Here is a 14270-nt window from a genome sequence, read left to right as displayed (position 1 = left end):
GCCCGTAAAGTCAGATCCAGGGGGTCTGACGCCCTCTTCTGGACTCTTCCAGCACAGCACCGGTGTGTACATAGCCACACAGAGATACAGGTATTAAAAATAAGGACATCTTGAAATTTGCAGGCAAATGGATGGAGCTAGAAAACATCATATTGGGTGAGGTAACCAGATCCAGAAACACAATTATCACATGTACTCACTCATAAGTGGTTTTAAAGCCTAAAACAAAGAAAACCAGCCCACAAATCACAATTCCAGAGAACCTAGACAACAGTGAGGACCCTAAGAGAGACATACATGGGTCTAATATACATGGGAAGTAGAAAAAGACAAGATCTCCTGAGTAAATTGGGAGCATGGGGACCATGGGAGAGGGTTGAAGGGGAGGTGAGGGGCAGGGAAGGAAGCAGAGAAAAATGTAGAGCTCAATAAAATAAAAAAATAGCAAGCAAAGAAAACAAAAAATGATAAGCAGTCAAGAAATACCCACATTTCCCTCTGCAAATGGTTTGTTTATCTGTATTGTATGATGGGTGTGTTCTAAGTGTGCAGTGTTAGGCTTTAGAGCACAGTTTTACACGGGGCTTAGCCTGCCCATGCTCAGCATCTCTTCTGTGTCATAAAACCCTGTGACTCGGCAATGCTGCCCTCTCCCTCTAGCCCTGTCCATGTCTGTGTGAGGAAGTTGGACATTAGCACAAATCAGCAGGATTCCTAGGCGAGGGGCCACTGGTGAGTCAGGCTGCAGTGGGTGGGCTGCAGGCAGGAACATTCCAGGTCTGAAGGCTGTGGTGCACCCCCGATCCTGGTTCTAAGGCCTGGGAAGTGACAGAATGGGGCTAGGACTTGTAAAGAAGTCTGTTGCTCTGAAGTGGGAGAGACTCAGAGGCAGGATGTGCAGGTGTGCGTATATGCATGTGTGTGTAAGGCCCGTGCATGTGTACCAGTGTGTATCTGTGTACACATGGGTATGTATGTGAGGCTTCTGCCACTCTGCTGGGCTGTATGGAAGGGAGCATAGATAGGCCGGTATCCCTGTTGCACTGCTTGGATGTCAGGGTGGGGGTCCCTGGGAAGGGTCTGCTGGCATCGACGCTGTTCTCCAAGCCTGCCCAGGCTGCGGTCGTGATGACAGTTGCTGGGTACTCATCTGGCTTCTGAGGACTTCGTCTTGTATTTCACAACTTCACATTGCTCTTAGGTTGGTCTCTGTGCATCTACAGAAGGGGGAGGTGGGACACAAGCACACACTCATTGAAACTTGTATGGGGGTGATCCTTGCCATGGTTCACACGGAGTCATCAAGGTAGGGAAATTGTTTGACTGGACTATTGCACAAAGCTCATCAGCAGTTGTAGTCCAATGGTAGTTAGCCTCGCTCAGTGGTTCCCCTTGGAAATGATTTGGGAAGACCCGGATTTGGGCTTGGCATCAAAAGATGGATGGCAGAAGAGGACCATGGAGTCCCCAAGGTGAACCACCGTGCTCCCTCCTTGCTCCTGCAGTCTGGCGTGCACTCCAGCGGCATACCTGGATGCAGACGCTGGCACACCTGGATCCAGTCGCTGGCACACCTGGATGCAGACGCTGGCACACCTGGATGCAGACACTGGCACACCTGGATGCAGACACTGGCACACCTGGATGCAGACGCTGGCACACCTGGATCCAGTCGCTGGCACACCTGGATGCAAACGCTGGCACACCTGGATCCATTCGCTGGCACACCTGGATGCAGCTGCTAACACACTGAGGCAGCTAGATGTCATAACCACTGCAGGAGAATGGTTCTTTGTCCCTGGCGTTTGAAGCATGCATTTCTAGCTCCCTGAATGTGCCCCTCCACCCTGCCCTTCCCAGTGATGCTGACTGGGCTGTTGCTGTGTCTTCCTCTCTGGTGGCCTCCTCAGCCCTGGGATAGCTGAGCCTGCATCATGCTGAGCTCAGGGCATGGCAAAATGAAAAGGCTCAGCCCTGAAACCATATTCATAGTCTTCCAGCACTTGGGAGGATAGAGTTGAAGATCACCCTATGACACTTCAGCTCTGCTGAAAAATATAAAAAGACAGAGGGGAGGGAAGGGGAAACCAGGGACAGGAGGAAAAATATGAACCTAATTTCTCCAAAGCTGTGTGGAATCTGCCTGTTTGTTATCTTGCTTCTTGTCCCTGAGCGACAGAGTCAAATACTCTTTTTTTTTTTTTTTTTTTTTTTGGTTTTTCAAGACAGGGTTTCTCTGTAGCTTTTTTTTTTTTTTTTTTTTTTTTTTGAGCCTGTTCTGGAACTAGCTCTTGTAGACCAGGCTGGCCTCGAACTCAGAGATCCGCCTGCCTCTGCCTCCCGAGTGCTGGGATTAAAGGCTTGCACCACCACCGCCCAGCTCAAATACTCTTTAACAAGACAGTCTAGCAACAAAAGCACCTGGGGACAGTGTAGCCTAGGCGTGGTGTGGCGTAGGCGCGTCTTTAAAGTGAGAGCGTCTTCTGGGACCAGTGCCCTCTCTGTTCCCGAGACACAGTCTCATGGCAGTGTTCACAGGCTCCTTCTGCCTCCCACATGAGTCCGTCCTCCCACGGGAGGCCACACCCTCTCCTAGCATTACCAGTCTTCGGGATCCATGGGCAGAAGGATCCGTGATGCTGTGGTGACGCTGTGGTGAGCTCTGGTGACTCTGGGGTGATGCTGCAGTGACACTGTCTGTGGTGACACTGTCTGTGGTGGCGCTGTCCGTGGTGACACTGTCCGTGGTGGCACTGTCTGTGGTGGCGCTGTCTGTGGTGACGCTGTGGTCTCCTCTCGTGGCAAGGGTTGGGAGCCGTATGGTGGTAAGAAAGCATTTTTGGCAAATGTGGTTACATGTGGTCCATCAGTCAAGAGAAGTCATCAAGACATATTCTTAAAATGCTTTTCTTTAAGATTTCTTAGATTTATTTATTTTAGAACAGGCTAACTCCACAGAGCAGAGGCTGGCCCCGAAGTTACCTCCTGTCTCCCCTTCTCCGGGGCTGGAATTACGGACGCGTGCCACCAGTCGTGAGAGCGACTGCTTCACAGTGGCCTTGTCACCAGTGGTGTTTGGGCCACTGAGGGATTCTGGGCTGGTGCCAGCACGCAGGTCATGTTCATGCCTGCGTAGCTACAGCATCCCCCAGTCCAGTGGGGGCTACACCTCAGCCCTGCAAAGGGGGAATTATCCTGACATTACAAATACTTCAGCAAAAAGAACATGAGAGATGAAAATCCCCGACAAGAATGTCTGCAGGTGAAGGAGTCAGAGACCACACTTTCCTTCTCCCTCGCTCTGTGGAGCGGCTCAGGCAATGTTAGGCAGATGCCAAGCAAGGCTGAGACTCAGGCAAGAGACTTTTCTCCATCTCTCCCACTGTGGGGGTCGCCCAGCAGTCAGCCGCGGTAGGAGCTACATGACTACCATGTTGCCTTGGGCCTTCTCCCGGACCATCTGACCCCCCCTGCCCGCCCTTGCTCCCTTCTCCCTCCCTTGGCCTTTCTACATCCTGCTCCCCCTTTCTCATTCTTCCAGACTCTCATTTTGATTTCTGGTTTTCTCTATGACCTGAATGGAGGAAGTTTAATCGGGCTCTTGCTGTGCTGTTAAGGCTGAGCCTCAGGTTTGGGGACATCGTGGTTGGAAATGCAGACTCACCAAAGCTGCCCCTCCTGTCCTCCTGTTCCTGAGATCAAAGAGCTTCTCAAGGCTGGGCCAGCAGGGCTGGGACAAGATGGGCACGGAGATAGGCTATGGACGCTCAGCATGTGGCCCCGCCCACAATGGGAATCTATTCTCATCCCAGAATAGATGCTGAAGAGTCGGGCAGTTCCCACTGAAGTCTCAAAGCCCTGGCTCCCCACCTGGCTTGACCAAGAAAGTATTGTAAGAACTTAGTAATTCCCTTTGACATTAGTTTGTGAAGACTTTATCATGATTTTATTTTAATTGTGCATATTTGTATGGGCAAGGGTACATGTGTGTGCTTGTGAAGGCCACACGTCAATATTGAGCATTGTTCCTTAGGTGCTGTCCACCTTATTTTCTGAGACATAGTCTCTCACTGTCTTGGGGCTCACCAAGTTCTGCCTCCCCATCACTGGGTTTATAAGTGGGTGCCCCACACCAGCATCTCTGTGTGGGTTTGGGATGTTAATTCTGTTCCTCATGTTTGTGCTACAGGCTCTTTACCCAGTGAGCCATTGCCCGGCCCCTCGTTGTTCTTAGGTAGTTATGGGGTGAGGGAGCTGTGTACAGACTAGCGTTTTTATGGTTCATCCTCTCTGCTTCAGATTGGTCTTTAGCTCAGCACATTGCGGGCCAAGTTGGTCTGTCAACACTCCAGGAAGATATATAAGCGAGGCACCTTCCATCCCCAGGGACACCGGACCTGGCGGCTTCCCTTAGGCTCTGCTGCCAGAGTTCTCTGCCTGAGCAGTCTTGGCCATGGTCCATCATGCGCCTGCGGCAAACCCACCAGGAGCCAGGGCCATGGGAGCTTGTTGCTTGAACTCCAAATGACATGGATGTGCCAGGCTGGGAGCCAAGTGACACAGTTAACCTGCCGGAAAGGCCGCCTCAGCACTGCCACCACCGTGGGACCGGGCTGGAATTCTAGGCGAGCCAGCCATGACTTGGCAGCGGTATCAGTTGACTCCCGCCTTCCTGCTCTGCCACATAGAGCGCTTCGCTCCTGGTTATTGGTGCTTGCTGTTGCTCGAGGGCCTCTGTGTTCATTTCCTTCCTCATCTGTAATCAGAAGTGGGGATGGTGCCTGCTCATCTGACATCTACAGATTCTCAGGGCGCTGGCACCATGCACCCGAGAGGAAAGCCCAGGTCTGGGTACTCCTTAACCCTTGCCCAGCCCGTGTCTGAACCCACTCAGCACCCCGAGCTCTGTCCTCGCTAGCAGAGGAGCTGTTCAGCTACTTCCTCAGTGGCACAGCAGCTGCCAAGGCAGGCACGCAAGCCTCTGCTGTCACACTGCGGACAGCCACGAGGAGCCCCGAACCCTGCCCTCTCTTCCCAGGGGCCCCTCGCCTCTATGAGGTGAACAACTGAGCTGACTTTAAACCAGCTGACCTGAGTCTCCCTGGGCCCTGCCTCCTTCCTACTCCTGTCCCCAGGGATTGGTGTGTGACTCTGGGTCACAGAAGGACTTCCAGTTCCTCAGGGAAAAGGTCCCTGGGATTGAAGGCATAAGAGCAATGTCTGGCTTCTACCTGCTGACACCCCAGCCTTCCATCTTCTTGGGGTTTAATCCCACAAGGGCTCTGGACACAAAGAGATCTCCAGGACTTTCCTGTAGACATTAACGCTTCACCCCAGCTGGTCCCTTTGATGATAGAAGCTGGGGATGGAGGCGGGACCTTTGTTGTTTTACGAGTCCTGTGGCGGGAGGGGAGGTGATGGACGGATGGAGAGAGGGACACTGGGCCCAGTGTGGAAGAAACAGGAAGGTGGAGGGTGGCCTCAGGCCAGAGTCCCTAGCGCTGGAGCTGTGGACCTTTTGAAAAGCCACCCGCTGAGTGCAAAGTGTCTCTTGTCCGCAAGTGTTTGTCATTGCTGTAACGACCACCTCCAGAGGTCCAGGATTCACATCTTGGGGTCTCACCAGGAACCAGAATGTTCGCAAAAGGGAGCAAGCGGTGGCTGTCACGTCCTGGAGCCTCACTTTGGACCCGCCGTAGAAGTGTGGGTGGTACACGGGTATCCCATGTCATGACATGCATTGCATAGAATGTGCCATGTTGTCTGAGTCAGAGCTGTGTTCCTTGGGTTGGTGCTCTTAATCACTCTGCCTAGGTCCCGTGCAAGCTTTCGTTTGTTGCTTTCTGTTAAATTCTGGCTCACACTGTGTGTTCCTTTCTGTTTAGGTGCCTGACAGGAGCAGCTTCTGGAAGGGGAGGGTTTGTTTTGGCTCTCAGTTTGAGGGGACAGTCCATGGGGCAGGAGGGCATGGGGGCAGGAGCATGGGGTGTCTGGTCGTGTTGCGCTTGTGGTCAGCAAACAGAGGAATGGAGTTCTCAGCTGGCTTTCTGTCCCCCTTTACTCAGCCTGGGACTCCACCCGTGAATGGAGCCCTGCACATCCGGGTGGGTTTTCCTTCCTCAGTGTTAGGGGAACACCCTGAGAGGGCATGTCCTCGGTGGCTCGAGGTCCAGCCAGGGTGACAGTGGAGACAGCTGTCACATGTGTGGCATTTTCCTTTCTGTGTCCAGCTCACTGCACTTAACACAACGTCTTCTGCACCTGCCTGTGCTGTGTCGGGCGCATCTCCCCTTTGTAAAGACTGGGTGCTGTTATGTTGTGATTCCCTTCCCATTTCCCAAGTAAACCCTTAACCTACGTCCATGCTTTCCTTGTGGACACGTGGCCATGGACTCACTGGACTTTTTAATGGAGACACCTGAAGTCCTTCAGTGACTCAGACACCACGAGGAGGTACAATGCAAGCCTGCCATGACACAGCTTCAGCAGGGCTGGGCATCTGATCCTGGTGCTTCCTCGCTGTGCCCTTGAGAGCTTCCTCTGAGCACTGAGGCTCCTAGGAGAAGATGCCTGTTTCAGGTTGAGTGCCCTCCCCTTAGCCGAGGCTGCGCGTTTCTGTGGCGTTTCGTCTGTGACGCCAACACTGAGTTTTGCTGCTCAGTTCTAATTATCTGGACTAGTAAGTGCTGTGTTCTGTTAGCACCCTCGGTGTTCTTTTTTATTAAATGCCCCCACCCTGTGGCGTCAGGCACACAAATGGTGCCAAACGTGCTTACCGAAGGGCTGTGGAGAGAGGGGGACGGTTACCTTCAGCTGCACTGGGCTTGCCACTTGTACGCTGCTGCAGTGCCTTCTCTCTTGAGTCTGGTGTCCTGACATATCCGTTAGCTCGTGCCAACACCAGTTCTGAACGTGTGACTCTTATCAGCAGCTCTAGTCTGCATGGTATTGTTTTGGGTGATGTCTTTATTCTTTCTGGACTGTACCACTAAGAATTACAAGTATTCGTAGAGTTTCGGACTCGATGTCAAGGGCTCTTTGGAAACCAGAAGATCTTAGTGGTGGAAGTGGAGGCTAGGGACATTGTATTACAAAGGGAGAGAGGGCACGTGGCCCCATTGTGGCCCTAATCAGTAGTCCTGAGTTCCTTCCCTCCTGTACCTCAGGTCCAGATTGCTTTGGGTTTGTTTATTTTTGAGACAGGGTTTCATGTGTAGCCCAACCTGACCTTTGAACTCTGGGTGATCCTTCTCCTTCCAAGATCTTGGATTACAGGTATGAGTGACCACATCACCATGTCTTTCCTCCTTGCAGATAACCTGACAGATCTGCAGGTGTGGGCACATGGCTCACTCTGAGTGCTAGCTGACCTGACTGCCCACTTCTATAGCCTGTCTCAATGCACGGCCCCTGGCAGCACAGACCGAACACCAGCTTTGCAGCTGAGTGTGGCAGGTGGTGCTCGGTCCTGGTCACTTCTCCCCTTTGTTCACCACCGCCCTCGTTGGCTTTTGTAAGGGTGGGATGAAATGTCAAGATGAGACCCTGAAGTATGCCGTGGCGGGTAGGCTTGGCGGGTACGCTGTGGCGGGTAGGCCGTGGCTCTCCTGTGGTGCTATATTTTCCATACTGAGGCTGCCCAGCCCTACCATGCTCCAAGACTGACTGCAAGGCCCCGTGTGCTTGCCTGTCCCTTCCTTCCCTGCTTGCCTCCGTGTAAGGAGAGCACAGTGCTGTAGGCTCCCTCTTTGTCTAAGGAACCATAGTAACGGGGTGGGAGGAGGGGTGAAAATGATCTGCCTGCGTCCTGTTACTGTCCGCTCACCCTGGAACTTGGGCACACATTTGGAGGAGGTGAGGCTTAACCCTGAGGAACAACCCGTGGTGACTTGGGTCCCGACCGGTCTCACCCCCTCCTCCAGCTCTTCCCAGTCTGCCCCAGTTCCTGGGACCTTGTCTCCTGGCAGGTACGTGAGCACTGCCGAGGTGCCCGAGGTGCCCGAGGTGCCCACGTACTGCCATGTTCTCTTCCCCAGATGATCTTCTGTGCTGACTTCAAGAGATTAATGAACAAGAACAAACCTTATTAAATCTAAGAGGCCAAGTAACTCATCTTGACACATGTCAGTGGGGTGGGCTCACCCCACTCTCGGGTTTCCCTGCGGGCGACTTCCTGTTTTTCCCGGAGAAGTCATGAGCTGGTCCTCAGCTGCTCTCATGTTTCCTTGTGAGCAGAGGGACAGTCTGTGGACTCTGCTCCCCTGCACCATGTAGAAGCTCATTACCTATAGTTGAAAAAGCAAGCAAAGATAATTCTAGAACACAGTTATTATAAAGTCCTCACTTTATGATATGTGAGGCTCAGGGTCTGTGATGACTTGGAAATAAAGAAGGTGAAAACAGTGTTGGACAACGTTGACAGAAAGGGACTGTCTGCAAAGGGCCATGGAGTTGAGGACAGAAAGGGACTGTCTGCAAAGGGCCATGGAGTTGAGGACAGAAAGGGACTGTCTGCAAAGGGCCATGGAGTTGAGGACAGAAAGGGACTGTCTCCGAAGTGCCATGGTGTAGAAGGGAGCAGCGGGGCTGCTTTCCGCCACTGTGTCCCGCCACCCGGCTAGCTTTGCCCAAAATAATTACACGGAAACTGTATTCTTTTAAACACTGCCTGGCCCATTAATTTGTAGCCTCTTATTGGTTAATTCTCACATCTTCCTTTAACCCATATTTAGTAATCTGTGTAGCACCACGAGGTGTGGCTTACCAGGAGAGATCTTAACCTGCGTCCATCTCAGAGAGGAGAATCATGGTGACTCATTATGGCGACTGCCTGAAGCGTCTCCCCACTCCTGCTACCCAGCATTCTGTTCTGTCTACTCTGCCTACCTTTCTGTTCTCTTAAAGGGCCAAGGCAGTATCTTTATTAATAATGAAAGTAACACATAGACACTCCTCCATCACCATGGAGCTGGGCATCTCCCCTTTATACTGCACACCAAGTGCTGTCTCCTATCTGATGCGCAGTACCTCCCTAGCCTCCGAAAGTTGGCGAGAGCGTGTGCTACCAGGGTGTTTTCTCTGAGCCACAGACCTTGGATGGAGCGATGTGGCTGGCAGAGGCCTCCACTCTGCCGTGTTACTGGCGCCTCCTGGCTGGGAGCTCACTCTGGCTGCCACATGGATGGAGGACTTTGGCCAGGAGCAGCACACGTCCATAGCTCAGGAAAGCCTCCACTGCGGGTCTCTGGGGGATGGGGAGTTTCAGAGAGATTCAGCCCTGCCAGGCAGATCCCTCCTGCCTGGAATCCCAGCATGGAGGCCAGAGCCTTGTACCGCTGTGACTTCCTGGCCTGATAATGAGACAATGGCTTTAAAAATAATAAAAACGAGATTAAAGAGGTGCATCCCATCATGAGCACTTGCATATTGAAAGATGCATCTCCATCGAGATTGGCCTGTGAACGAGGAGTGGCTGTGTCATTTTCAAAAAGGACCCAAATCAAAGATTGATTGGCCCCATTTTCTTCCACAGAGCAGCTTTGCCGTGTATCGTTAGTTACTCTATCAGGAGCAGCGTGCTGCGTTGTCTCGGCTCTTATTAATCAACACGTAGTTGGGTGGAAGCTGGTGCATGCAGCCACCTCCACATTCATTAACTTAAGTTGGTGTCAGGGAAACACTGGGCTGTGGACATCCCCCCGGGGGCGCTTTGTGAATGTGTGCCTCTGACATCAGTGTCAGACATTGGTGCTTGGAAAACCCACACCTTGTCTTGTGTCTCAGACAGAGATGGTGCCACCGAACCTGCATTGAGTCCGGTGGCTCTATGCCATGGGAGGGGTCAGCCCAGAGGGCACCTCCCAGTCACAGGCACCCTCTGTGCTCTGTAAGCTCAGGAAGCCATATGTCTCCCCAGAAGCTCCTGGCTTCTCTGCATATGTTTTTTTTCTCTGATCCCCAGCAGCTGGAAGTCACAGACAGGGTGAGGGGGACCAATGACAGCCTCACTGACCCTTAAAGCATTGAGCAAGTGCAGTTAATTGGCCAGGGATTGGTCACAGTCATGCCCAGTCAGGAATGAGCTGGGAAATGCCAGTGTACCGTGGACCTGGGACTCAGCTCAGAGAAGAACCTGGAAACAAATGGGATGAAGGCTTCCAGACAAGGCTTTCCCGAGTCTGGCCGACCTGAGTGTGGGCAGCGTGAAAGAACAAGGGGAGGGGGCTGAGCGAGGACTCCAGGAGGCAGAAGAGGGTAATCTGTGGGGCTGGAGAGCAAGGGCTTGTAGATGGCTCCTAGGAAAACTCAAAGTCACCAAGTTGGGCCGAGGTGTCGATGCCCAGGTGGAGGGGTTTGAGAGAAACGGATTCTAAAGTTCTGTTGGGAAAATCTCGCCCAGTCTGTGGCTGCCCTTCTGGGCCTCCTGGAAATGGACACCAAATAGCAGCACAAGAAGCGTGTGTGGGGGAGAATAGGTGACGTTGGTGTCGTCCCATCGTGTCCCCCGTCATTGTGTGTGTGTGTGTGTGCGCGCACATGTGTGTGTGTGTGTGTGTGTGTGTCCGTCTTTATTTCCTGATATAAGCCAAGGACACTGAGGGTACCCTGAATATTTGTTGCAAAAACTAAAATCATTCTAAATGCAACACAGATGGGAGCCTGGGGCTGAAAAGACACTTATGGCACCTGGTAACATTTTAACAAAGCCATCACTTAGTTATTAATCTGTTTTGGTAATGTTGGTGTGCCCCTGTAAGGTGTTAATGGGGGTGTGTGGAGATGTGATGGGTGTAGCTCAGAGGGAGCTTGCTTGCATGCTCCTACCCAACAGGAAGTTTGTTTCAAATGATAATTTGGAATTTGAAGATGCTTTGATTTTTAGAAAGGAACACCTTTCCATCCACTTTTGCCTCTCAGTGGCCCTCATCTGAGCCGCCATATTTAAAGCAGGCACAGCCCCCAGGGCTGCCCTGCCAGCACTTTCCTCCGTGTCCCCTTTCTTTCTGCCACCTGCCGTGATTTATTGACCTGCTGTCCCAGGTCCCATCAGTGAGGGTGAGGGGGCCTGTTCTCCCGTCTCTCTGTGAGGCTGAGGGGGCCTGTTCTCCCGTCTCTCTGTGAGGATGAGGGGACCTGTTCTCCCATCTCTCTGTGAGGATGAGGGGACCTGTTCTCCCGTCTCTCTGTGAGCCTGAGGGGACCTGTTCTCCCGTCTCTCTGTGAGGATGAGGGGACCTGTTCTCCCGTCTCTCTGTGAGGATGAGGGGACCTGTTCTCCCGTCTCTCTGTGAGGATGAGGGGACCTGTTCTCCCGTCTCTCTGTGAGCCTGAGGGGACCTGTTCTCCCGTCTCTCTGTGAGGATGAGGGGACCTGTTCTCCCGTCTCTCTGTGAGCCTGAGGGGACCTGTTCTCCCGTCTCTCTGTGAGGATGAGGGGACCTGTTCTCCCATCTTTCTGTGAGGGTGAGGGGGCCTGTTCTCCCGTCTCTCTGTGAGGATGAGGGGACCTGTTCTCCCATCTCTCTGTGAGGATGAGGGGACCTGTTCTCCCGTCTCTCTGTGAGGATGAGGGGACCTGTTCTCCCATCTCTCTGTGAGGATGAGGGGACCTGTTCTCCTATCTCTCTGTGAGGATGAGGGGACCTGTTCTCCTGTCTCTCTGTGAGGATGAGGGGACCTGTTCTTCCGTCTCTCTGTGAGGATGAGGGGACCTGTTCTCCCATCTCTCTGTGAGGTTGAGGGGACCTGTTCTCCCATCTCTCTGTGAGGATGAGGGGACCTGTTCTCCCGTCTCTCTGTGAGGATGAGGGGACCTGTTCTCCTGTCTCTCTGTGAGGTTGAGGGGACCTGTTCTCCTGTCTCTCTGTGAGGTTGAGGGGACCTGTTCTCCCATCTGTCTGTGAGGATGAGGGGACCTGTTCTCCCATCTCTCCCTGGTTCCCAGAGCACCGCCTGTCACAAAATAGACTATCAGTAACTCCCAAATATGATTCATGCTTAAAAATAGAGCTGTGTGTATGAGAGGGGAAGGGATGTGGATGTGGGGCGGGGGGGGGCATGGGAAGGGACATGGACGTGCGGGTGGAGTGGAGTGGAGTGGGGTGGGGGCGGGGGCGGGAGCAGCCCTATCTGGTGCCTCCTCCACTGGCGTGCCTAGAGCTGAAGCTGTAGTCGGGAAACCAGGATTCTAGAAGCATCTGTGCTCAGTGAGTGTGAGTGTGACTCCAAGCTTAGCGTGTCCATCTCCACTTCACATCAGTCCCGGACTTAAAAGTTGTCTTTTCCACTGAATTGTGTGAGATGTAATAACTTCAGCTATAGTTAATGGTTTTAGCTTTTATGGAAGAATGGCAAAGTGGCATAAGGAATGCTGGCTGTGTTCGTGACCCTCTGGCCCCCAGAAGCAGCTGTTCATGAAACTGGAAGACTAAAGATGGCCATCAGCTGTGCAGTGGTGGCGCACACATTTAATCCCTGCACTCAGGAGGCAGAGACAGGCAGAGCTCTGTGAGTTCAAGTCCAGCCTAGTCTACAGGGTGAGGCAGCTTCAGATAAAGTGCCAGGCAAAGGAACCTACAGAGAAACCTGTCTTGAAAAACCAAAAGCCACCAACCAAACAGATAAATAAAATAAGAAAATACGGCCTTATATCCAGACACTCCCGGGACCTGGGCTATCCTCCCACGTGATGTTGCATGATGAGGATCCTAGTCAGTCCCACTAAGAGCTCCACATAGCACACTGGACTCCAGCAGGGATAGGGCCATCACATCCAGCATGGCTGCACACATCACACGGCTTGAGTGGAAGGTGACAGGAGCACTCATCTAATGGGATGTTTTCGTGTCATGGTCTCAAGCTTGCCGTCACGCATGTGTCCTAAGCTCCATACACTTGATGTCTGGTTGTCCAGTGCTACCCACCTGAAGCACAGAGACTGACCACAGGCCCCAGGGCCCCCTGGGATTTGGGGGGAGGGCCTTTTCTCTGGACCTGCTCCATGGCAGAACAGACGGAATCCTTCAGCCTTGTTTGGAGAATGATGGAGAGAGGTAGTTGACTTGAGGAGGCTATAATGGTATTTCTCTTTGGTCTATTGCAGGAGCATCAGGAGAGCATTCTGGGTAATACCATGCAGAGTGTGATTGCGTTGCTCAACAATCTGGTTGCATACAAAGGCTTAAACATGCAGCTGCTTTATAAACAGGGTAAGCTGGGACTTGAACCTGGGCCCTCTGGAAGAGCAGTCAGTGCTCTAACCATGTGTAGCTAGCAATTGGGCCAGATCAACCCCTCAGAGGTAAATATCAGACTTGGTCTCACAGGTAAGTCTTAGACGTTGACTCAGATTATTGGTTGCAGTGGCGAGATTTCACTTCTGTGTGATACAGCTCTGCTTCTGTGCTCAATGTTTCTAGTATTCTTTTCTATCCAAAAAAAAAAAAAAAAAAAAAAAAAGCATCACCCTCCAGTGAGAAATATCAGAGTTCAGTCAGGTTCTTTGGGTCCCCAGTGATCTAAAATAGCAAAGTCATTTTGCCAGCCACCCAAAAGTTTTTCAGTAAAGGAAATTTAACAAGATTCCTCTTTCCTCTTCCATTCTTCTTCTTCTTCTATTCTTCTTCTTCTTCTTCTTCTTCTTCTTCTTCTTCTTCTTCTTCTTCTTCTTCTTCTTCTTCTTCATCCTCTTCCTCTTCCTCTTTTCTTCTTCTTCTTCTTCTTCTTCTTCTTCTTCTTCTTCTTCTTCTTCTTCTTCTTCTTCTTCTTCTTCTTCTTCTTTTAAAATTTGAGACAAGGTCTCACTGTATAGCTCTGGCTGTCCTGGAACTCACTGAACTCACTGTGTAGATGAGGCTGGTCTAGAACTCAGGGAGATCCACTTGCCTTTGCCTCCTGAGTGCTGAGATCAAAGGGATGTCCCATGGTACCTGGCCTGGAATAGAGTCTGAAACATGAGAATTGGCAAGGGAAATCCTCAATAGAATGGGATCGTGGGAGGAAGATCCCAGGCAGGTGTGCCTTCAGTGGGTTCCCAAGGAGCTACCGAAAGGCCCATCATTTGAAGCTTTCTTTCCTCAGAGACAGCATGTATCCATGAGTTTAGGAAACATGTGAGATGCTCACATGCACATCTGAGAAGACAGCATGGTCTGGCAGGTGAAGTCGGTTTGAATCTGGTATCTGTAGCTTTATCCATGAGATGCTCCAGAGTCTCATCCCTCTAGAGATAAAGGCACCACTTCCAAGGGTTTGTTTTGAAAGTCAAATGA

The 14270-nt window shown here is 51.9% G+C and overlaps 1 protein-coding gene across 1 annotated transcript in view; it reads left to right on the top strand.

Moving 5' to 3' along the window:
- The window catches only part of Ulk4 (unc-51 like kinase 4), a 275070-nt gene that overhangs the window by 142072 nt on the left and 118728 nt on the right, over nucleotides 1-14270 (top strand). The window contains exon 31 of the mRNA XM_038324151.1: nucleotides 13103-13208. Coding sequence (XP_038180079.1) covers nucleotides 13103-13208 — 106 coding nt within the window. The remainder of the gene's footprint in view (nucleotides 1-13102; nucleotides 13209-14270) is intronic.

Source organism: Arvicola amphibius, chromosome 3 (assembly GCF_903992535.2).
Source record: "Arvicola amphibius chromosome 3, mArvAmp1.2, whole genome shotgun sequence".
Taxonomy (NCBI): Eukaryota; Metazoa; Chordata; class Mammalia; order Rodentia; family Cricetidae; genus Arvicola; species Arvicola amphibius.
This window is presented reverse-complemented; position numbering and strand designations above follow the sequence as displayed.